Below are 21,869 nucleotides of genomic sequence, written 5' to 3' on the forward strand. Positions count from 1 at the left end.
AGTTTAAAAAAGAGAAAAATACGAAAGTATCGAGTCACAAAGGAATTATAGAGGAAAACTTTTAGAAATAACTCTTATTCATATGTCTTTTGTTACAAGTATAATATTTTAAGTATTTAAACACATAAAAATAATTTAACTTAATTTTAATAAAATTAATAATATATAATTTATTCTTTTAGCACTGGATTGAAGATAATATGAACTCAAATTTAGGTCTCTGATCAAGTTAGACTAATAATATATTATTATTTGGACATGTTTCAAAGATTTGGTGGTCAAGATAAAATCTTTTTCTACCAATATTTTCTTGACATATATGCATGATATCAATCTCAATTAAGATTTAAATTTCTCTCTGATTTTTGGGAAGCACATTGTGAAGCCTAAAATTAAAAATTCACTCCTTAAGAAATCATCAAATATGAAGTAATGGACAGAGAAGGGGAGTGGGTCATCTCATCTCTCTTATCAATAAGGACCAGAAGAGGATGGTGTACAACAAGACTAAGATACATCTTCGGTGAAGGTGGATGAGCAACTATCAACAACTACTGCAGCTTGTTGAATCTATAAATTAACTCATGATTTTTATAAAACAAGTATCGTAACACTTCTGATTTTTTTGTTGAGGAGGGATTAATTTACAGACAAAAAAAATTAAAAATTTGTTTAAAAATAGAAAAACGAAGTACTTATAGAAATTATACCTTGAAAAAACTGATTAGAGTTGGCAATGACTGGTAATTGTTAATGATTGAGGCATGAAACAGTGTGAAGATTAAAGCTATCTAAATGGAGTGGAGACAAAATGAATGAGGTTTGGAGCATTCGGTGCACCCGATATGGCCACCTCATTAAATGATACTTTGTAGCTCCAGATCCACTCTAGATTTCTATGTCCCCTCTGAATTTTTCCCAAGCTTCCAAGGACATTAATAACTACTCTTTCCTTCCCTTCATCTCTCTCTCTACCCTGCATGAACTTTCTGCTTCACCACATGTTTTTGCTAGGGTTTTCAGACAATATTGAAGATATGGATTCTTGGGTTTTCATGGGTCTTCTTTTTCTTTTGGGATGCTGGTGTTGCTGCTTCTTCTTCAACAATAACAAGAAAGTAGAAAAGAAATTTCATGGTATTATTCCAAAGGGAAGCTTGGGTTGGCCTTTGCTTGGTGAAACTCTGGAGTTCATTGCCTCTGGTTACACCTCTCAGCCTGTTGCTTTCATGGACAAACGAAAAACGCTGTAAGTTTTTTTTTTTTTTTTTCCTTTTTCTCTCATCTTTTATAATTTATTCTGCTTTTGGGGCTTTCAAGATCATGATCTTATTCTTCTTCTTCATCTCTTGCTTGCTAACTTTTTTCCCTCTTTCTTATCTCTTTCTGTCCTGGTTATCTCTCTCTTTATTAATCTCTTTTATTTCATTTGAAGTGTTGAAAATGATTTAAGAGGTTCTTAATCTTTCTCTTGGATTAAAATTATGCAGGTTTTCCATTGACAAATCAATTATTCTTGATAAGATTACCATTGAAATGTTGCTTTTTTCTACAGTGATTGCATGTAGTTCTTTCACATTATCTAAATAGGATATATATATTACCAATCACCTATACTGTTTCGATCATCATCATTGATTAATCTTTTTATATGATCATCATTTTTGTTAGTTATTCTAACAGATGAATGATGGTGATAAAACTGATAATGTTCATCATATTATTAGGATAAATTAAATCTTTATAATTATTGCAATAATCTGCTGAGAAAAACTAATTCTACTGAGTAATAGATCTATTTGCATGCATGGCACAAAAATGAACTAAATTAAACAAAAAGAAAAGGCACAAATATAGCTCAGTAAATTACAGTTAATATATAGATATAACTAATTAACTTGGATTCTGAGTTTTCCAAGTTAATTAACTTGATTAGGATCATTAGCAAAATCTCTTAATCATTATGTTCTTTTCTTTTTTTTCCATTGTTGTTTTTTTGGTGAGTCAATGGTTGCTGAGTCTCCCTTTGCTGGTTAAGAAGCGAGAATAAGATCTTCTTGCCTAGCTATTAGACTCATGCTTAGATATGAATGTATTTCTTTTTTATTGTTTTTATGGTCTAAGCTTGTAACGTCAACATGTTTAGCCATTGCACCAAAGGTTAGTAGATATTGAATGAAATATTAGTAATTTTGATTTAAAATAAATAAAAATATAATTTATATAAATTAAGAAAGGGGGATTATATATGAAGACGATAACTAAATTACTGGCGTGATGAATTGATCTTCGTCCAACGCAGCTGAGAGCTGTGAATTAGCCAGCAGCCAACCTACCTTATTAAAGATCCACATTCTTCTCATAACTCATAATTCATCACTTTTCAGAACTTTTTCATTTTTAATTTACTCATGCTGATCAGAAACGGATGTGACAATATATGCATAGCCAAAGTTTGCAGGCAGGATCGAGCAGTGAAAGGAAAGAAAGTAAAGCCTGCCTGCCAGATCTGACCTGACCTGACCTGACCTGACCTGACTAGTCCTTAGGTTACTTGCTTGCTGCAACTTCTATAGCTATTGCTTATGCAGTCATTAACCACAGTACATATGTCCCCATAGTTTTCATCAACTTTCTACCGAGTCTGAAATTACCTTTTCCTCTTTCTCTCGTTCTTCCTTCTTCCGATCAATGAAAAGGCTGAGATCTATCATGGAATTAAACATTTTCCTTTTTACAGATACGGTGAGGTGTTCAAAACTCATATTCTTGGAACACCCATCATTGTTTCAACAGATCCAGAGGTGAACAAAGTTGTTTTACAAAACCATGGCAATGTCTTCATCCCTGCTTATCCTAAATCAATCAGGATTTTGCTTGGAGAGTTTTCTATACTTCAAATGAATGGAAATCTGCAGAAGAAACTCCATGCACTAGTTGGCGGCTTCTTGAGATCACCACAGTTCAAATCCAGGATTACCAAAGATATTGAAAACTCTGTCAAACCAACCTTGTCTACTTGGCAGGACATGGATCTTATTCTAGTCCAAGAAGAAACCAAAAAGGTACTTCTCCTTCTCTATCTCTTTAAATTATTTATATTATTAACTCTAATCAAGTTTTTGCTTTCTGGGTTCTCTTCAGATTACATTCCCAATTTTAGTAAAAGTTTTAATGAGCATTGGGCCTGGCCAAGATCTAGACTTTCTAAAGAAGGAATTTGAAGAATTCATCAAAGGGTTAATCTGTTTACCAATCAAATTCCCAGGAACTAGGCTATATAAATCTTTAAAGGTAATTCAACAATTAAACAATGTCATTTTCGTAGTGCAATAACTTATAACCCTGAAACGGATTTCTAGCTGGGCTGTTGTGGTGATTTGCTTGTTTGGTGATGCAGGCCAAGGGAAAGCTACTGAAGGTGGTGAAGAAGATAGTAGAGGAGAGGAAAATCGCCATGGAAAGATCAGATGAAAAGGGTAATATTGAAGATGTAGTGGACTTGCTTTTACGTGAGTATGGTGAAGCAAATGAGATGCAATCTCTACCGTTGGATTTCATCAGTGACAACATTATAGAGATGATGATCCCAGGAGAAGAGACTGTACCGACGGCAATGACACTAGCTGTGAAATTCCTCAGCGACTGCCCCGTCGCTTTAAAGCAAATGACGGTAAGTTGTCCATACATCACACGATATAGCTTTTTTGCTTCTTTTGATCCAACGACTAGGATCATTTTGAAAAATGACACTGTGGACGTTCGCTTCATGACGCATGGTGAAGTGTTTGACTTTTACTAATAGTCGTTTTCGTTAGGCACACGTGAGTACGTGTAAAAGAAAAGGGACCCACATACTCGTGTGGACGTTTCCTAGCCGTACGATTTAAGAATTGAACGGCTGTCGGTAGAGGACCACCTAGTAACTCCGTGTCTCCGAGAGTTGAGACCACTGTAGCTATCGTGTGTCCTCGCTATCAGTAGTACTATCTTCGAGAATTTAAACATATTATTTATTTCTCCGGCGAATAACTTAAAAGTTATGTGACATTTATCCGTACTTATGTCCATTTCTTTTTGTTTTTCACGTAAACTCAGTTTATTTTTTATATTTACCATCTTTTCTTTATTTCTATATGAATAAATAAAAAATTTTCAGATTAAAGTAGAGTACAATTATTAGTAGATTTTTTTAAAAAATAAATAAATAAAGACAGTGGAACGTGATATCGAAAGAAGTATGTAAAGGAGACAAACAAGGACTGGGAAGGGACATAGAATGCATACACATTTAAGGTGTAGTTAAAGTGACGGGAAACGCTGTGCCTTAACAGTCTATATGCTATGTATGGTGGACAGACATTAAAATCGAAATTGAGGAACAGGTAGCTCAAAAATATAATTCTCAAGCATTCTTCATAGACGCTACCTTTCTGCTACATCTGTGTACTTTTGTACAAGAAGGTTCTCTTACCATGTTTATGCAAGAAATGACTGATGAAGGGGTTGGAGTTGCAATTCATTTATTGCCATAAATTTACTTGTACCCTACTTTTAACTTGTTTACCTACTTTTTATTATGGGTAAGAAATTAGGGTCTTGCATGGATTTTTTTTTATAAAAAAAGTGATAATATGTGCAGGAGGAGAACATGGAACTGAAGAGGCAGAAGACTGAGTCTCGAGAGGATTATAACTGGACAGACTACATGTCGTTGCGATTTACTCAAAATGTAAGTCTTCAAATGTGAGATGGAAATTATAAGATGGAAATTAGGGTTACTATTTATCGAAAGTGCAAAATCTCATGCTAAATTTTTTAATGTTGTTATTTGTGAGACACTAGGTGATCAGTGAAACTCTTAGAATGGCAAACATCATTAATGCGGTTTGGAGGAAAGCTATCAAGGATGTGGAAATTAAAGGTAAGTGTCAATTTGTTTATTTGGCTGCCACTCTCATTAAGACCCATTTCCTTCTTTAACTAAGTCTGTTGGAGAAACATAGGGAAATTAGAAGAAGATTAAATGAGAAATTTTTCAGGCAAGTTGATTCCACAAGGATGGTGTGTTTTGGCATCGTTTACTTCTGTTCATATGGACAAAGAAAATTATGACAACCCCTATCAGTTTGATCCTTGGAGATGGGAGGTAAACTTCTGCTAATATTTTGGCATCAGCTTAAAAAATTGTTCTACTAAAATATCTCCAAGTTAAATCTGGATTTAAGTGACTAGACATTACTATAATATTCCCTAATTTTCGCACCCCCTCCATTGCAGAAAACGGGAGGAGCTTCTGTTAACAACTGCACCTTTACACCTTTTGGAGGAGGACAAAGGCTGTGCCCTGGACTAGATCTATCGAGGCTTGAAATATCAATATTCCTTCACCACCTGGTCACTACGTACCAGTAATATATATTTCTTATTGTTTCTTTTTCCACTTTGAATTTACTTTTATTTGTGAAGTTGGGAACAAAGTTTTTGGGGATTATATGGATGTGAATTATATGGATGTGAATTATGCAGATGGACAGCTGAAAAGGACGAGATTGTCTACTTTCCAACAGTGAAGATGAGGAGGAAGCTACCCACGAGAGTAAAAGCTACACAAACTCAACCACCACCATAGATGATGATGATGATGTGATTAAACCATGGGTGCAGACACAAGATGATGAGGTGGGAGGCCACTGCATATGCAGGTGTTAGTTCTGGTGTCACTATCCGTCTGATAAATAGCATTTCTTGAGAATTGATTGCAAGTGGGGATGATTTGAATCTAACTCTCATATCTAAGTCTCAATCTATAAAATATGTTGTCTGATTTGATGGTAACATTTGTGTTGGTTTTCAGGAGCAAGAAGGGTCAGTGTACTTTGGTCCTATATGGAGATGCAGAAGGAAGACGAGGAGGAAACGTGCTCTTGCTTTCTTATGTAATAACCCTTTCAATTATAGGTTGGACTTTGGTGGTGGAGCCTCCCAACTCTTGTACTGTAGCTCTGGGCACAATTGCAATCTTTTCTTTTTTTTAAAAAAAAAGAAATTATACAAAGGATTTGTTGCTTAAATATGTAGTTAATAAATCTTTAAATAAATTATATTTTAATTCTTGAATTTTAATATAATCAACAAATATTTTTCTTCTACTTTTAGATTGAACCCTTCACCCCTGAAATTTTAATGAAGGTTCATACATCCACATATTCTTAAGTGAACTATTTGAATACCATAAAAAAGAATATATTTTAATTTCAACAATACCCTTTCATTCTTTCTCCTCTCTCCTCATTACCTTCAACAGCTCGGACATCCATCCAACAGCAGCTAGTTTCTCCAAAATTCTACATAGACATTTATTTTTGTGCGATTTCTATAAGGAGCCAAAAGAGGAAAAGATGCAGCAGCTTGTTGAATTAGAAAAACATGAAACTGACCATCCAAAAGACTCGGAAGATAATTTAGGATCATATGAGAAGCCCATCTAGGAACTCCATTTCTGGTTCTAATTCACAGAATCGATTTTGGACCGACAACAGCTGGTCGCCACTTCTCGAGCCTGCAATCACAAGCCTTGTTACGAAAATAGCCTTCTTGCCCCATTTTTATTTGCCAGCTCACTTCAACAGCTCATCCTCGCACACATTTTTCCAGACATCACGGTTGCAAGTTCCTACTAGTCGCAAGACAGCAGGGCTCCTCCTTGCTCAATTTCTTACAAACATTTCCACGCAAGTCCTTACCTAGTTGCAAGTTCCCTAGTGAAATCACAATTTCAATGGATCGAGTTGGACCCAAGAGAGAAGAGACCGAATTAAGGTCTGTGCCATCGGCGACATGAGGGATTCCAACGGCAACGTGGCAGGAGGTGCATCGAGCCAAGGCTAGCCTAAATTGAAGAGTTTTTGCGCAATTCATTGCATGAGTGGATTAAGTTAACGCTCCTGCAGCTTTGTTGAGGCAGAACTCTTTCTTTCTTCTTTGTTAAAACATCTTACAATTATTCAGGAGTAAAATAGAAATTTCTCTCATTTAACAACAAAAATTTAAAAAAAAATTGACGAAATAAAAAATATAAAGACTCGAGCATTTAATGGAATATACAGGGAAAAAAATCTATTATATTAAAATTTAAAAATTAAAATATAATTTAGAGTCAACTTTTTATCAATTTGAGATTGCTAAATTTTATTAAATTAATTTTTAACATCTTTTTCAAATATAGTTGAAATTTCATTTTCCTTGTAAACTAAAAATCCATAGAGGTATTGCCATTTGTATTTGTAGGCTATGATAAAAGTTGTACATTTGCCAACAGTGAATAGCATGGTATAATGGGAAATTTCTACTAAAAGGTGCACAAGTATCTTCGATCTAGTATCTTTAAAAAATGGAAAAACCAAGCAAATTTTGGGGAATTTTGAAAATTAAAAACAAAACTCCTTGGAGTCTCCCCTAAAGTTCCAAACCAAGAAAAATATCTCTAGAGAGAATATTAAAAATTTAATATAATACTAAAATCTCTGAAACAACTGAATTAAAATAATAACAGAACCATTAGCAAATTCCCATATGGAGTGTCTAAATATTACCTGAAATTTCTTTTTTCCTTGTGTGTTCTTCAATCTTTAAAGAAAAATACTATATAATTCAGCAACCCTAACATAGGTATAGTTCATCTGTTTCAAGAAATAGCATGACATAATATAATAACAGAACCATTCACGACTTTAGTTTAAATTACTTCTGTAATCTAAGCTATAAAATATATTCCTACTGATAGGAAGCAGAATAAGTTTCCAGTCCTTACTGTTTCATTTCGTGAACCAAATGAAGCACAAAGGCGAATACATGAGCTTAAAAGATATAAGGCATTTCATCTCAGATCAAGACAACATCCCATAAAATTATTTGAAGGATTCATTTATTTTTCCTTGCATGTTCTGAGCCGAATAACACAAATTCGTCTTATCCAAAATAATAATAATAATAAACTAGCTGGCCAAGAAAATACAGCAATATAACTCGTCTACAGAAACCGAATGAAGGCGAGGTGAATGGGGAAGGGAACCATTTAAAACTAACCCCCCATCCACGAAGAATGTCTTTTCCTAAGCTGCACTCCTCCATACAGTGCAACACTTTTGGCATAAAGAAGCAAAATGAAATTCCTTTAAGACCAAATGCAATTTAGATCAGCAGTGGTTAACCCAATCAAACAGTCGCGAAACACCAGAAACTTATAAAAGCTATGTTTAGCATTCAACTAAAAATGGGAAAAGAGGCAAAAGCATATGCAGATGAGAAATAGCAAAAAAAATAACTAAGCTGTTGATTTTTTCTTCTCTTCCTCGAGCTGCTGCAGCTCTGCCAGCCTTTGGGCCCATGCTCTCTCCCTTGCCACTGCAGCCATCTTACGCTCTACTCTCTTTATCATTTTCTTCCTTTTAGCCTCCTGTAACTGAGCTTTCCGCTTTTTAGCCTCCGCCTGGTGAGCGGTGACATTCAAAACCAATATATCAGCTCCCCATTCATAGTTTCTTTTAATCAAACAAAATGGGATCACATAAATTTGGTAGGGATGACATCCTTATTCTAATTAAATGGGCTACTCAATGCTTACAAATAACTGTAGAAGTCACTGTTAAGATGTGGCCAGTAATTATGACAATGCATGTTGATCACACAAAAAAGATTTACGAGAGCAATCATAGGTTAAACTGAAGCAAAATCAGAAAGTCAGAGAATGGTGAAGAATCTTCACATCAACTTTAGCTAAGGCTTGACCTCAATCTATACAAAGCTAAACAATATTGTACCCACTTTCAGTTTTATGTTCAACACAAAGAACATTCAAACTCATTGTCGTAGTTCGAAAAATCCCCTCCCCCCCCCCCCCCCAAAACCAGAAAAGGAAAATTAAACATTTCAATGCACAGGTCAAAAATGTTTTTTCAGTGTGGCATGTCAGGTTTAAAAGCAAAGGATCAAAAATGGTGCAGACAATGTTGATGATATGTAATTAATAATCAGCAAGTCATTTGTTTGGTATCCAGCAACAAAATTTGAAAAACAAGTAGTCATATGTCATACAAACTGAAGATTAACATGATTTCTACAACCATTTCCCCTTTTGGAGCATACAATGGTCACTTAGACGGATATTTAAGAGATACTTGACAAAGCTTAAATACTGTCATTCTATTTCTTCTCAGGAGAATCATCGTCAATCATTGCGTATATATTAATAACCAATGAACAATATTAGAAATTAGAAAGAAAGTGGTATTGAGAGTCTAAATCACAAGATTTTAGCATTCAAAGTTGTCCATTTGCATCATGCATTACGAAAATCTTTTTGCATGATACCTCATAAAGGAAACCATATTGTAAGAAGCTTAGCGTTCATATTTGCATTGTCCATATAAATGCCCAAGTTAGCAATACGTATCCTCTACAACAGAAATTGCCATCTCAACCAGTAGATTCTTTTTATTATTATTATTATTTTTTTATCTATAGGCATTTGGAGGGAGGGGAGGATAATTGAACTATGGTCCCCAAATATGCCTTGTCAGTATAGCCCTCCAAGAGAATTGACCTTACTAAAGTATTCTAATAAGCATTTCAGAAAAAAGAACTTCCTGCATCATTATGCCTTAATGTTTCAAAAAAGTGATACGCTACAACATGACTGCATCCTAAAACTACATAAACTGAATCACCCTTTTTCTTTCTCTTTTAAACAAAAATCTCGCTTCTTTATCCAATTATTGGTACACAAACTCATTAATTATGTATATAAGAAAATACCAATATAACTATCCTAAAAACTCAATCAAAGACTAGCAAATTAAGTGTATATGATTCTAGAGATGCATACCTTTATAAAGGCACGGTGTTGCTTTATGCGCTTCTTCTCGTTCCTTCTCTTGACACTTCCTTCATTCGGATTACTGGGTTGAATAGGTTGACCTGGTACATGCTTAACCCAAGCATACGGCCCTGCACATCTTAATTAATTTAGGCATTTCTATCTAATTCCAAAATTGCAACCAGAAATGCCAACATACAGAAAGAAAAAAAAAATCTCTATCTCACTTCAAAACTCACTAAAAAGAAATCCCAAGTCAAATTGGGATTCCATAGACAGATTAAAGTAAAAAAAACAGTACCAGGAGGTCTCAAGCTGGCCCTTTTTCGACGAGGCTTATCCTGAGGCCTTCGCTTTGGAAAGCGGGATTCGGTTAATCTATCGAAATGGTTCGACTCAGAGAAGATGCTGAAATGACTCGAAATCTGGAGCAATGGAGGTCGACGGAGGGCGAGGCAAAAGTCTAATTTTGGAGACAGAGATGGTGAAAAAAGCGATGCCGTAGGGGGAGTGGAGGTACGGTATATTACGGTTCTTGAGAGCGGACGAATTACACTTCTCAGAGCTCCAAAGCCCATTTTGAAACATACAAATGGAGGGTTTTGCCGGATGCCTGCGATCGCTGACTGAAAATGGCAAATTAGCAATGCTAAGCCGAGTTCAAGTCGGGTTACTCGGAGTATTTTCCATGGCCCATTTCGGAGGTTTTCAAACCGGGTCCACCATCCAACCGGTTAAGGCAGACATAAATATTCAATCAATGGATCAGTTTTAAAATAATTAATAAATATATAATATAGAATTTTAACAAAAATATTTGATTAAACGCTCTAATGTTTATATCATTAGCTTTAAAAAAAATAAATTTTCATGTCGAGTAAATGAAATTTATATTAATTAGAAAAGTGTGTCGGGAAATACAAATAGAATTTAAATTGTTTAGGGACCTCTAATTATTAATAAAATGTCTTAATAATATTTATACTTTGTTTTGGTATAATTTCCTGAAATCGAATTTGAAATTTTTTAATTCTGAAAATAATACAAACAACAATGACATGACTCCATCTTACAATTAATTAGTTTTAAATAAACATAACAATATAATGAAATAAAAAAAAAACTCCCTCTATTTTTTAATTAAATATTATTTTAAGAGTTTTTTTAAATAAATGTCATTTTTATGATTTTAATAATTTATTAAATATTTTTTCTCATTTATTCTCTAATAAGTGAAATATTAATTAATTTTATATTATTTATATATGCATTCTAATTGAAGGTTAATATAATATTTTTATCTTTATTTTTATTAAAATTTAATATATTTAGTTTTTTTTTAATTCGTGTGCATTAAGTTTAAACGAGATGTGGAGATGCATTTTACAAGAGCCCAAGGCAAAATAGAAAAGGAGAGAATTCAGCCCACAACCTAACAACCAACCCAAATCAAAGAAACAAACCAAATCATGCTCAAGCCATATGCATCTCCACAAAACAATAGGACAAAGTTTAAAATTAGTATCTCAACTTTTTTTCAAAAAAAAAAAAGTAATTTGGATAACAGAATCTAACGTCAAAATTATCTCCTTACAGCAGCAGGACGTGCTTCATTTTCAGCATTCTGTGGCCTTGTTTGGCCATGAAAATGTATTCCAGCCTGATTAAGCAAAGAAAGCAAATTCAGTAACTCCTCATTAGACAGTTTTGAAGGTCTCTTGCCTTCAAAACCATTAGCTTTTAGAACTTCATTAATCCTCTCCATGTAAGAACACATATCCATTTCAGAGCAAGAACACGCACGGCAGCTTTGCTCATGGCTCGTTTCTCCTTCTTCTGCCTCATCATCATCAGCAGCAGCAGCAGCAAAATCATAGTTTCTGCTTGTGATTCCATGTTCACCATTGGAGCCACTCATCTTAGATAATCTAAATAGTTCCATGACCTTTTTCTTCTGCTTAAAAATTGCTGCCATTGTCTTATTTTTATTGCTAAAGCAGGCCCTTGTGAAAGCCCACCATTCGTGAAGGTTCACTGTGGGGATTTCAGCTTTGGGACGGATTATTACCACAGAAGAATCAACCTTTGGACAAGGAAGAAAATCTCGCTTGCTTACATCCATCACAAACTCAACTTCCGCCATCAACTTCACATTTACAGCCAATCTGTTGTACTCTGAGTCACCAGGATCAGCTAATAATCGCCTAGCAAACTCTTTCTGAAGAAGAAATGTGATACTTCGAAAAGGGTTAGCTCCATACACCAGTTTAGTCACAAGAGGGGATGATATTCCATACGGAATGTTTGCCACAACAAGATCAAACTGTGGAAACTTGGCCTTTAATGCATCCTCGCACAAAAGCTGCAAAATTCACGCCCCGATAAGCTAATATAACAATATTCCCTAGTGAAAGAAAAAAAATTTTCTCTCAGTCATTTCAACGAACACTTACAATTTAAACTTACATCAAGTTTATCTTGACGGCCACTCTCAGAAACCCGTTTGCGAAGAATCTCCAGCATTCGCTTGTCAATTTCCACTGCAACAACTTTCTTAGCGACCTCGAGAAGCCTAAGAGTAAGATTACCCGTGCCAGGTCCGATCTCTAGGACAGTATCATCGGGCTGTATTCGAGATATACGAACAATTTTATCAAGAACTCGTGGGTTTGTTAGGAGATGTTGGCCTTTGCTTTTGTGCAGATACAAATTCCGTTCCAAATCACTCTCCGCATTTCTATTATTCTCGTCATCTTCACTGTTCGTTCTACGAGCACGACGATGAACCGCTGTTCTTCGAAATTGTCGAAGAGAATTTAGGTGGAAAATGGATTGAATAAGGTAGAATTGAATTGATTTTGGAATGGTTAGCTGTTGATTTTTTAACAGGACATTCATGGAAAATGCAAAAAATTTCCAACGCCACTGGCAATCGAAGTAGAGAAAGAACACGAAACGGAAGTTAAAAGTGAAGTGAGAAGCAGCTGGTGGAGACTGCCAAGTGAAACGCGTGCACATGCACTTTGGAACTTGGAAGTTGCAGCAATTGAACCGGGTTTCCCAAGACTACGTCGTTTTGTGCAAACTAAAAAATAAAAATACTAATTTTTTGGGTTCCTGCCCCTCCCATCTCAACTCCTAATTTTCACTTCCCTGCTTTCCCAGTCCCATGCTTAAGCTCCAAGAAGCTCCGACGACTCTGATGGTCGGACATTGAAACTCGATTCTCTCTCGTGCACCATAGTTGCTTCTGAATCCTGATGCCTCACTCATTGATCGAAACGAAAGCAATAACGAACTAGTGAAAGGGGCAGAGTGAGAATTTAGTGGTCTGCTTTGGAACCCTTCTCTAGCCGGCGAAGTTGGGCTACGCTTTAGTCATCTCCAGCCTCATCTGGTGTTCTTCTTCTCCAAATATATATCTCTTCTACCGGTAACTACTTCTTGCTCTTTATTTGTTGGATTTTGCATTATACAATATTTAAAGCTTTAAATCCTAAAAATTGGCCCATCAATGAATTGATAAGATGAAATGTGATTTAATAAAATCCAAAATTTAAGATTTCTAGTATGTCAAAGGCTATTGGCTATTTTTTTCTACATGTTCTCATAATTAGTACTCAAATCTTTTTAATTTTGGCGTCGAGTTTCATTTTGGAATTTCTCGTGTTCAGTTATGTGATGATTTGATTAATGTACGGTTCAAAATTTTATTGTTTGATTCAATATTGAGAAACATTTTGGAACCTGTAGAAAGGATCTGATGATGTTGCATTAGATAATTTCTCATTGCTATAAAGCCTCACATTTCTTTCTTCCTTCCATTATATAATTTATTAGTTGTTTTGCCAAGTTTCATGGTGCAAATATGCCCGTTGCAGTTCCTAGAAGACAACCAAAAACTTGCTAGATGCCACTTTTCCGGGTCAAATGGATTTCACTTTTGGCCATAGACAAGTGCTTATAGATCCATGCAATTGCTCAAAGCTTAATGTTGCTGTGATCGATAAGCGTCAACTATTTTGAATGTTTATTTCTATCCATCCCTCAATGCTTAATCCTTTTTTTTTTAGGGGAAATTCTAGATGTAGAAAATCTTTCACCAAAATTTCAATTCCTTATAAGGGATTTGACATATGACCATTTGGTTCTAGAGTTTTAGTAATTAAGGGCAATCCAACTATGATGCAATTATTCATCTGTGTAATTTAATTCTTTTTTGAAGGAAATTATATTTGTGCTGCTCGTATAGTTATTTGTAACATTTGCTGCCGGTGACCCTACCACCACCACCACCACAACAAGTGGGTAAGGTGTCATAAAAAGGTTTTTTTTTTTTTAAGATCACATATTTGTTAAACATGTTTTCTTTTTTTTTTATTGCTTTTGCTTCATGGCAAAATTAAAAACAATGTACTGTTGAACCAGGAAGAAATCAAGATCAAGAGAAACAAATTCTCAAAATCACTTTATAACAATAATAAATAATAATAGAAAACCTAGTCCTATTTATAGAGGTTTGCAACCAGAATCACAAATTCCATTTTTCATTACCAATATAGAGAATCAGCACCCTTAGGTGAAGTAGACTTCAATTCATCTGCAATTAAGTAAAAACCACATTTATAACAATCATATGAGTTCAATTTAATTCTAGACAAATCATGGTAGAATTTGTAATTTTCACTAGCACGTCATGACAATTGGCTGAAGTTGTGAGCAAATAATGGCATTTGTTTTTCGAAACTGTAATGTTTTGGAGGTGGGTGTAATTGGTGGTGCTATATCTTCACACAAGGACAAATTCCCTCATTTCTTTCTTGTTGATGAGCTAGATTTTGGCTAATAATGGGATTACTCAGCATCATCCGAAAAATCAAGAGAAAAGAGAAGGAAATGCGTATACTGATGGTGTATGTATCCATCCAACACTTTGTGCTTTTAACCTCTCCCCACATGCCCATATTCTTAGATACAAGTTGTGTGGATTGTGTGTCATGCAGGGGCCTTGATAATTCTGGAAAGACGACAATTGTTTTGAAGATAAATGGGGAAGATACTAGCATTATCAGTCTCACACTTGGTTTTAATATTAAAACCATCTCTTACCAAAAGTAAGATTATTTTTTCACATATATTTTGCTTCTTGTTGTCACAAATAGATTATGTTTGGTGCACCTTGGATTAGTATTTTTCAGATGCGCTATTATTCTACCAATTAGAGCCATGGGAGTAATTTTATCATGTTCACATTATCTACAGATGTAAGTTTGGCTTTCTGTTGTATACATTCTGATGAGTGCAAACTTTTGATTCATTATTCCAATTTACAAAAGTTTGGAGACATTGTGTTAGCATTTTTAGAGAACTCCAATAGCTATGGAATTTGCCATATCTTATTTAAGGAATGGAGTAATAAATTTTAAGAATGCCCTCACTTTATATTGATATATCAAATTGTTCGATTTATCAACTATGCTTTTTGTTTTTTCCTATTATTAGTGTGGCACTACAGTTCTCTTCTTTGTTGTTGAGTCAACTGAATTTAAAAGAGGTCTTTTATTAGAATTTCATTTTGAATTCCTGTGGCTTTTATTGCGATGCAATATTTCTAACTTGTTATTTGGCAGATATACCTTAAATATATGGGATGTTGGGGGCCAAAGAACTATAAGATCATATTGGAGGAATTACTATGAGCAAACTGATGGCTTAGTTTGGGTAGTTGACAGTTCGGATCTTAGAAGGTTAGAGGACTGCAAAATGGAACTTGATAATCTTTTGAAGGAAGAAGTAAGTTTCCAGTTTATTGTTTCTTTTTGTAATTGTCTAATTACTCTTTTTATTGTTGAAAAGTGTGATTTATTTGTTGGTCACCATTACTTGTTTGCCCTTTCTTTTGTTTGTTGGATTGTAATTTCTTCATCTGACAGAGGCTGTCTGGGGCATCTTTGCTAATACTAGCAAATAAACAAGATCTAAAAGGTGCTCTTACACCAGAGGAAATTGCAAAGGTGAGAATTCTGACCGATAAATCTTGTAATATGTGATTGGTAGCATTTTTTCCCTTTTAATTCCCTTCTTAGAAAACTTGATATTTTTTTTCCTGTTTTCATTTTATTGTTTCTCTGCTTAGTGTTTATGCATATTCACTCTGATGATTTAGTTGTGAACTCGAATTTGATATTTGAGCATCGGCATCAACTTCAGAATCTTGCTTTCTCAATTATGTTGTTAAGCATGCTTGTCCTCAGCAGCTATTGATGATGTTTAGACAAATTTATGTTGGCCCTTCTCATTTTAATTTGAATCCTACTCTCAATATGTCATGGTGAGAAAGGTCCGATTTTCCACCGTTAGTGGTTACAGAAGTCAATGTGATGTCCATGTGTTGACTGTTTGTTAAATGTTTGTAATCCTTCGGTAATTAGATGATGAAATAATCGAAGAGTTCAAAAGGGTTAAAGCGATTGCAGTATCTTGACCTTAGGCTTCCAAAATAATCATATTAGGCTACTGTTTCATTCCAATTCGATACTGGAACTTTTTTTCTTAGATTTTCCTCTTCTCTTAGATTGTGGTGTCCCTTAGGTGATCTACAGCTTCGCCTTCCATCTTTTGAAATTCTAAAATGTTCGTTGGGGACACTTCTGTAGGTATTAAACCTGGAGAATATGGACAAAACCCGACATTGGAAAATCATGGGCTGTAGTGCATACACGGGGGAGGGACTGCTTGAGGGATTTGATTGGTTGGTTCAGGACATCGCCTCTCGAATCTATATGCTCGATTGATTCATCAGACTCTGACTCATTGTTCCACCGAGAAATTTTCAATGCACTGGATGATGGATTTTCTTTTCCAAAGTTGCCCATATTGGTCTATCTGGTCTGAATTTACCCGTGTAATTGATTGGCCCATAATCTTTCTTTTCAATGAATAAGTTGATACTAGAATGACATTAATGGCAGAAAAATCTCTAGTTTCATTCAATCAAGCACGTACAAAGGAGAATAATAGAATTGAAACTCCTGAGTTCTGCGTTGCATTTGAACTTGCAATCCCAAGGTCTGTTAGCAAGGTCTGTTTCATAAAGGATAAATAAATAAATAAGCGGAATTGAAAATTAAGGAACTGCATAATTGAACTCCTAACCAGAAATTTGTGGGAGCCCACTAAAGAAGATAGGCAAATCAAAACGCTGCCCTAGCCCATAATGGCCCACATTTGGTTCAGAACCAGCAGACAGGTTTTGTTGGGTTCTTCAATACTTCATCTTCACCTGACCAACTTCGTCTCCAGATTGAATGGTTAAATGCACAATGCTCAAATCATGTTCATTTATAAATCATAAATGATGACCCATAAAATTCAATCATAAGATATTCAAATCATATAACTTCAGAAAATCACACTAATGCTAATATATAGCAAAAAGTTTTACGAGTTTTGTTCGTCCATGATGTATAAATAAGCCTCTGATTATTAAAAAATTATTTGCACTATAATAATCCTTAATTATTTGAATTTTATTGCTGCTATATAAAATTTTTTAATATCAAAAACCTGATATTTTTCATGGACGTAGTAAAAGAGATAAATTCTTGATTATGAGAAAAAAAATTAAGGGAAGAGTAATTTTTTGTTGTTTTTGGAAGGGGTGAGATCAGAGGTGGGCACAACGCAACACTAGTGGGAGGCATTTGGAATTGAGGAGTGAATGTGGCGTGCAAAACATCACTTTCTCTGCTTTCTAGTCTTTACAACTACAAAGTGAAGAGCCGGCACTTCACTTGATTTCTTATAATTATCGCTACAAAATTTTCATCTGACAACTATCCATTGACTTAATATTTTGATATGCTCTCGAGCATGCCTTTGTCCTCCAAAACATAGTCCTTAACCACTTAATACACTTCACCTTCCTTTATAATTTCTTCGTTGCTTCATCTAATTTTGCTTATAATAATAATAATAATAATAATATTTCAAATTCGATTATAACTATTTAAATTCGTCCTATTATATTCGATTGCTTTAACTATTATAATTTTATTTTATTTTATTTTATTTTTAAAATAAAAAATATTTAAATATCTCTTAATATTTAATAAATTTTATTATTTTTAAAATTAGTATGATTTGAAAATTAATAAAAAAATAATTTTTTAATATATATGAAAAAATAAAATAAATAAAAATTATATAATTGAGAGAGTAATTAAATTTGTCAATATAAAATATTTTAATTAAAGGGTAATAGTTTGTTATTTTTATTTTTATTAAATTTGAATATATTTATTTCTTTTCTTATGAAAAATTTTTAAAAAATAAATAAAAATTTTATAGTAGACAATAATAACATTAAAGAATAAATGCTCTCAAATGGGTAGCTAGAAGCTCATTTGGTAAGTGTAATCCCACCCAATTTTGTAATATTATAAATTTAAAAGGAAAAATATAGCAAAAACAACAAATTTTATATTATTTTTTCCATTCACATTATTATATTATTGTATTATTCTTAAAATTTATTTTTTCAAAAATATAAATATTTATATTTTAAAATAAATAAAAAAATAAAATATACATTTATAAATGGCGATCAATTCAATCTATACATGCATCTATTTTAATTTAATTTATTATTTAAAAAAATATTTGAATTGGCTATATGAATAATTAAGAAATGTGATTTTTAAATATTATATATGTATATATACGCACGTACGATTATTCCAAAAAGAAAAGATTACACATAATAAAAAGTTGAATGTCACATTTAAAGCAAGAAGCTCACATGAGGTCAACAATTTTTAGCATTTTCCTTTCTGTTAACCCTACACATCACTCTCTTCTCTATATAAGAAAAATAAAATCCTTTTTATCAGAATTCTTTTAGGAGGCCGTTGATATTTTCATTAAAGACAATTCTAAAAGGTCGATTTCAATGTTTCTAAATTATTAATTTAGGTTCAAGATTGGCACTTGACCACTTAATTTTGAAATTCGAATTAATTAAAAAATATATTAATTCTGATGCAAAAAATAGTATCATAATTTTAAACTTAAATTAATCATCAAGTAATTTTATTATGAATTTTAAATTTAAATCAATTAATTACAAATAATATTTATCATTTTATTCAGTGAGAAAATCCATTTCAGTCCACAATTTGTGAAGTGAACAATATCTGAACTAATTGCTCTCCTTGACTTAATTTCAAACTTAAATGCACCAGTTTGACAAAACATGGGACCACCTTTCATTTCAGAAATTTTGAAATTGAATTTTGTAATTTTCATTAAATCATTAATTAATAAAAAATATTTTCATATTAGAGTCACAACCCATTATATTTATTTGGCTTGCATTAAAAAAGTATGAATTTAAGTTTTATAAAATAGAATAATAAAATCCATAAATGAGTGGAAAAGGAAAAGCAAGTGCCCGTGGAGAGCTGACATCCCCAACAAATGTAGACCGTCAGATTCAAAAATTCAATGGTCAGGATTTAAGAAAACGCGTAAATATCACGCCACATTTGCATCTTTCCCTTGCTTACAGGATACTCGCCTGCCCTTCATCAATTTCTTGCTTTTCAACCGCCCCTCCGTTTGGGAATGTTACGCTCTTAATCTCACAAAACTACTTACATAATTTGTAATTTAATTATTTAATTATTAGCCACGTTCACAATATGAAAATTAATAAATTAGATTTTGACTCTTTATTATTTTATTTTATTTTATTTTTAAATAGAAAATTAAAGGGGCCAGAACTCTGACTTAAATCTAACATTAAAATTTTGCTTAATCAATCTTTAACAAAAAAAAAAAAAAAAGACTAAAAATTATGCTAAAAAATCACAATGTTAAAGGCTTCCTAATTTAAAGACTACATGACTAAGCAAACCTACCCCACCCACCAAGAGGGGGAAATGCACATTAAGCTTTGAACCTAAATGAACCGGTTTGATGTCTACGGTTCGACCTATCCTCCCCCTACTCACGCTGATTTGGCTCTGTAATTAAACTCATTTATCAAAAACTGGGTACAATTGGAGGAGCCGAATCGGGTTCCGATTGACCCAACAGCTCCTTTTTCTTCCGCATCTCCAGCACTTTTCGGTGGTGGTTGGAATGCAGTTCGCCGGAGAATGTCGGGCTACAAGCCGGCCTATATTCAGGCAGGAGGCGGCCCGACTTGTATCGGACTCCACAGGCGTTGCAAAGAGTCTTAGCTCCCAGTGGACCGGTTCGCCATTGTGGAGTCTTTTGAACACCGCAATGGCTGCACCGTCTAGGAGGCTGAGACCCGCTGCTCACTCTACTGCGCAGCTCACCGGCCGCTCTTTTCTTCTGCTTTTTAGCAGGCGGTCCTTCGAAACAAACTGGTTCTGTCGGTTCATGGTTCACAGCAGTAGTGGTTAAGACTAGGCAAGTGCTTGAAGGGTAAGAAACAGAGGATGAAGAGCTACTACTTGAAGATGATTCTGTCAACGAAGGTGACCCAAGAGGCCAAACTCTCATGCAGTTTCTTGCCCGCTTACTCCTGGCCTTGGCCGGCACCGGAGTCTTAAAACAAGGCTCTGTTAAAACTGGCTTTTGGAGTTCCGAAGCGCTGTCTTTGGTAGGCTTCTCAGATGAAATTCCGGCCGGGAACGGTGTGGAGTATTCTGAGTTGGAATCCTCCACGAAATGCGATAACCATTCAAGACTTGCCAAATCCTCCTGCTGCAAAGATGACAGCTCTAGTTAATAATTTTTCTAATAAATTAACAAATAAAGCCATTGGCTTTACTATGTTACACAGAAGACACGTACCGGAACACCAAGCTCGCTGGCCGGAACAGACCCAAAATCTTCTTGTACAGATAAAATTGAGCTTTGCTCACTGATTTTATCATCTTCAAAGGCCGTTTCTTTAGGAGAAGCGGAGACAGCGGAAGCTTTTCCTTCTCCGCCTTCTTCCTCGACGAACCCAGCTTCATTAGAGAAGTCCAAAAGCTCGTCCACGATAGAATCATCAGAAGACGCGCAGTTTTGAGCATTGAGTGCCCATAAATCATCGAAAAAGGGCTGTGGGCTGAATTTGAAAGCCATCTCCTTCCTGACACTGGTTTTCAGAGCACCCTCAACGCTATCCATTTGAGTCTGAAAAGAAAACAGAGAATTTAAAAATGGAAATGGATTGAGAAAAGAAAAATATTAAAAGGTGAGGAAATGAATTGCATATACCTGAAGCTGAAGATGAGAAGAGGAAGAAGAAACAAAGGAGGTGGTTGCAGGGAGGATAAAAGGATGGTGAGTTTGGTAAAGCATTAACCGAGAGACGATATCGTCCTTGGATTTTATAACAGGTTTCTTTCTTCGATATCTTTCTCACTCTCCATATATAAATTTTTTACTTTATTTTTCTGGATTTTATTTTATTTTATGTTTTTCAAAAATTTATCTTATTTTATATTGTGTAAAATGTGTATATGCATTATTCATGGAGTATTAATTTTTACGGTTTCAAGTATGTTGATAACGCATGCTACATATGTAGCGTATTTTTATATTTTTAAAATTTATGTAATAATGGTTATTAATAAAATTACTGTAAAAACTTTCTTTGCAAGGATATGCAAAAAGGTTCTAAATTTGTGTAATTTAATTAATTTTTACTCTTTTTACTGTAAAACATTACCTCTTTGATATTATAGAAACAATGTGCATATCGAACTTATTTATACTAAAAAAAAACTTTTTTTTTCTTTTAAATTTGTATGGAATAAGCTTAAATGGCCAAAATGCCCTATATAAAGCTTAGTTACAATGCATTACGAAAATATGTGTAATTCAATTTGAATAAAATATTTAGAGTTGAATTACAATTATATTTAACTACATTTGTAAAAAGCAAGTGAGATCATATTCTTGATGTTGATAATAATATTTACAAATATCGAGAGAAATCATATTATATGAAGTAGATAACTATATT

The 21,869-nt window shown here is 34.0% G+C and overlaps 5 protein-coding genes across 13 annotated transcripts; 2 read left to right on the plus strand and 3 right to left on the minus strand.

Moving 5' to 3' along the window:
• Positions 1-827: 827 nt before the first annotated feature.
• LOC110608590 (3-epi-6-deoxocathasterone 23-monooxygenase CYP90C1) lies at positions 828-6,126 on the plus strand. 2 transcript variants are annotated; one of them, XM_021747858.2, is made up of 10 exons: positions 828-1,249; positions 2,741-3,065; positions 3,145-3,294; positions 3,401-3,673; positions 4,643-4,732; positions 4,846-4,924; positions 5,043-5,149; positions 5,281-5,411; positions 5,530-5,682; positions 5,858-6,126. In XM_021747858.2, the coding sequence occupies exons 1-9, from the start codon at positions 981-983 to the stop codon at positions 5,630-5,632; spliced, it is 1,527 nt and encodes a 508-aa protein (XP_021603550.1). In that variant the 5' UTR covers positions 828-980; the 3' UTR covers positions 5,633-5,682; positions 5,858-6,126. The 2 variants fall into 2 exon arrangements, with proteins under 2 accessions (XP_021603550.1, XP_021603549.1); XM_021747857.2 differs by having other exon boundaries at positions 829-1,249; positions 5,530-5,705.
• Positions 6,127-7,884: 1,758 nt separating this feature from the next.
• On the minus strand, positions 7,885-10,593 carry LOC110606079. The gene is made up of 3 exons (XM_021744826.2): positions 10,179-10,593; positions 9,887-10,008; positions 7,885-8,491 (listed from the first exon to the last, which is right to left on the minus strand). The coding sequence occupies exons 1-3, from the start codon at positions 10,453-10,455 to the stop codon at positions 8,327-8,329; spliced, it is 564 nt and encodes a 187-aa protein (XP_021600518.1). The 5' UTR covers positions 10,456-10,593; the 3' UTR covers positions 7,885-8,326.
• Positions 10,594-11,245: 652 nt separating this feature from the next.
• Positions 11,246-12,895, minus strand: LOC110609802 (ribosomal RNA small subunit methyltransferase, mitochondrial). Its single transcript, XM_021749618.2, has 2 exons — positions 12,344-12,895; positions 11,246-12,239 (listed from the first exon to the last, which is right to left on the minus strand). The coding sequence occupies exons 1-2, from the start codon at positions 12,893-12,895 to the stop codon at positions 11,460-11,462; spliced, it is 1,332 nt and encodes a 443-aa protein (XP_021605310.1). The 3' UTR covers positions 11,246-11,459.
• A 94-nt stretch (positions 12,896-12,989) lies between these two features.
• Positions 12,990-17,768, plus strand: LOC110609803 (ADP-ribosylation factor-like protein 2). Of its 8 annotated transcripts, XM_021749622.2 has the most exons (8): positions 12,994-13,310; positions 14,103-14,185; positions 14,713-14,790; positions 14,881-14,991; positions 15,076-15,141; positions 15,508-15,670; positions 15,811-15,891; positions 16,534-16,874. In XM_021749622.2, exons 3-8 carry the CDS (start codon positions 14,726-14,728, stop codon positions 16,669-16,671), a joined length of 624 nt encoding a protein of 207 aa, XP_021605314.1. In that variant the 5' UTR covers positions 12,994-13,310; positions 14,103-14,185; positions 14,713-14,725; the 3' UTR covers positions 16,672-16,874. The 8 variants fall into 8 exon arrangements, with proteins under 8 accessions (XP_043810071.1, XP_021605316.1, XP_021605314.1 ...); XM_043954136.1 differs by lacking the exons at positions 14,103-14,185; positions 16,534-16,874 and adding an exon at positions 17,536-17,768 and having other exon boundaries at positions 12,990-13,310; XM_021749624.2 differs by lacking the exons at positions 14,103-14,185; positions 16,534-16,874 and adding an exon at positions 16,044-16,351 and having other exon boundaries at positions 12,990-13,310.
• Positions 17,769-19,650: 1,882 nt separating this feature from the next.
• LOC110607359 (GATA transcription factor 5) lies at positions 19,651-21,278 on the minus strand. Its single transcript, XM_021746448.2, has 3 exons — positions 21,119-21,278; positions 20,705-21,034; positions 19,651-20,614 (listed from the first exon to the last, which is right to left on the minus strand). The coding sequence occupies exons 1-3, from the start codon at positions 21,200-21,202 to the stop codon at positions 19,922-19,924; spliced, it is 1,107 nt and encodes a 368-aa protein (XP_021602140.1). The 5' UTR covers positions 21,203-21,278; the 3' UTR covers positions 19,651-19,921.
• Between the last annotated feature and the right edge of the window lie 591 nt (positions 21,279-21,869).

This window comes from Manihot esculenta, chromosome 2, assembly GCF_001659605.2.
Source record: "Manihot esculenta cultivar AM560-2 chromosome 2, M.esculenta_v8, whole genome shotgun sequence".
NCBI lineage: Eukaryota > Viridiplantae > Streptophyta > Magnoliopsida > Malpighiales > Euphorbiaceae > Manihot > Manihot esculenta.

Excerpts from the sequence above, each read along its gene's own strand:
- LOC110606079 (XM_021744826.2), bottom strand. The coding sequence starts at position 10,455 with ATGGGCTTTGGAGCTCTGAGAAGTGTAATTCGTCCGCTCTCAAGAACC. Across the intron at positions 10,009-10,178 it reads GGCCAGCTTGAGACCTCCTG|GGCCGTATGCTTGGGTTAAG; the intron begins GTACTGTTTTTT and ends TAAGATGTGCAG. Across the intron at positions 8,492-9,886 it reads AACACCGTGCCTTTATAAAG|GCGGAGGCTAAAAAGCGGAA; the intron begins GTATGCATCTCT and ends ACCGCTCACCAG.
- LOC110609803 (XM_021749622.2), top strand. The coding sequence starts at position 14,726 with ATGGGATTACTCAGCATCATCCGAAAAATCAAGAGAAAAGAGAAGGAA. Across the intron at positions 14,992-15,075 it reads AAAACCATCTCTTACCAAAA|ATGCGCTATTATTCTACCAA; the intron begins GTAAGATTATTT and ends AGTATTTTTCAG. Across the intron at positions 15,892-16,533 it reads CACCAGAGGAAATTGCAAAG|GTATTAAACCTGGAGAATAT; the intron begins GTGAGAATTCTG and ends ACACTTCTGTAG.
- LOC110607359 (XM_021746448.2), bottom strand. The coding sequence starts at position 21,202 with ATGCTTTACCAAACTCACCATCCTTTTATCCTCCCTGCAACCACCTCC. Across the intron at positions 21,035-21,118 it reads CTTCTCATCTTCAGCTTCAG|ACTCAAATGGATAGCGTTGA; the intron begins GTATATGCAATT and ends TTTTCTTTTCAG. Across the intron at positions 20,615-20,704 it reads CCAGCGAGCTTGGTGTTCCG|CAGGAGGATTTGGCAAGTCT; the intron begins GTACGTGTCTTC and ends TCATCTTTGCAG.
- LOC110609802 (XM_021749618.2), bottom strand. The coding sequence starts at position 12,895 with ATGTGCACGCGTTTCACTTGGCAGTCTCCACCAGCTGCTTCTCACTTC. Across the intron at positions 12,240-12,343 it reads GCCGTCAAGATAAACTTGAT|CTTTTGTGCGAGGATGCATT; the intron begins GTAAGTTTAAAT and ends TGAATTTTGCAG.
- LOC110608590 (XM_021747858.2), top strand. The coding sequence starts at position 981 with ATGAACTTTCTGCTTCACCACATGTTTTTGCTAGGGTTTTCAGACAAT. Across the intron at positions 3,066-3,144 it reads TCCAAGAAGAAACCAAAAAG|ATTACATTCCCAATTTTAGT; the intron begins GTACTTCTCCTT and ends GGTTCTCTTCAG. Across the intron at positions 3,674-4,642 it reads TCGCTTTAAAGCAAATGACG|GAGGAGAACATGGAACTGAA; the intron begins GTAAGTTGTCCA and ends TAATATGTGCAG.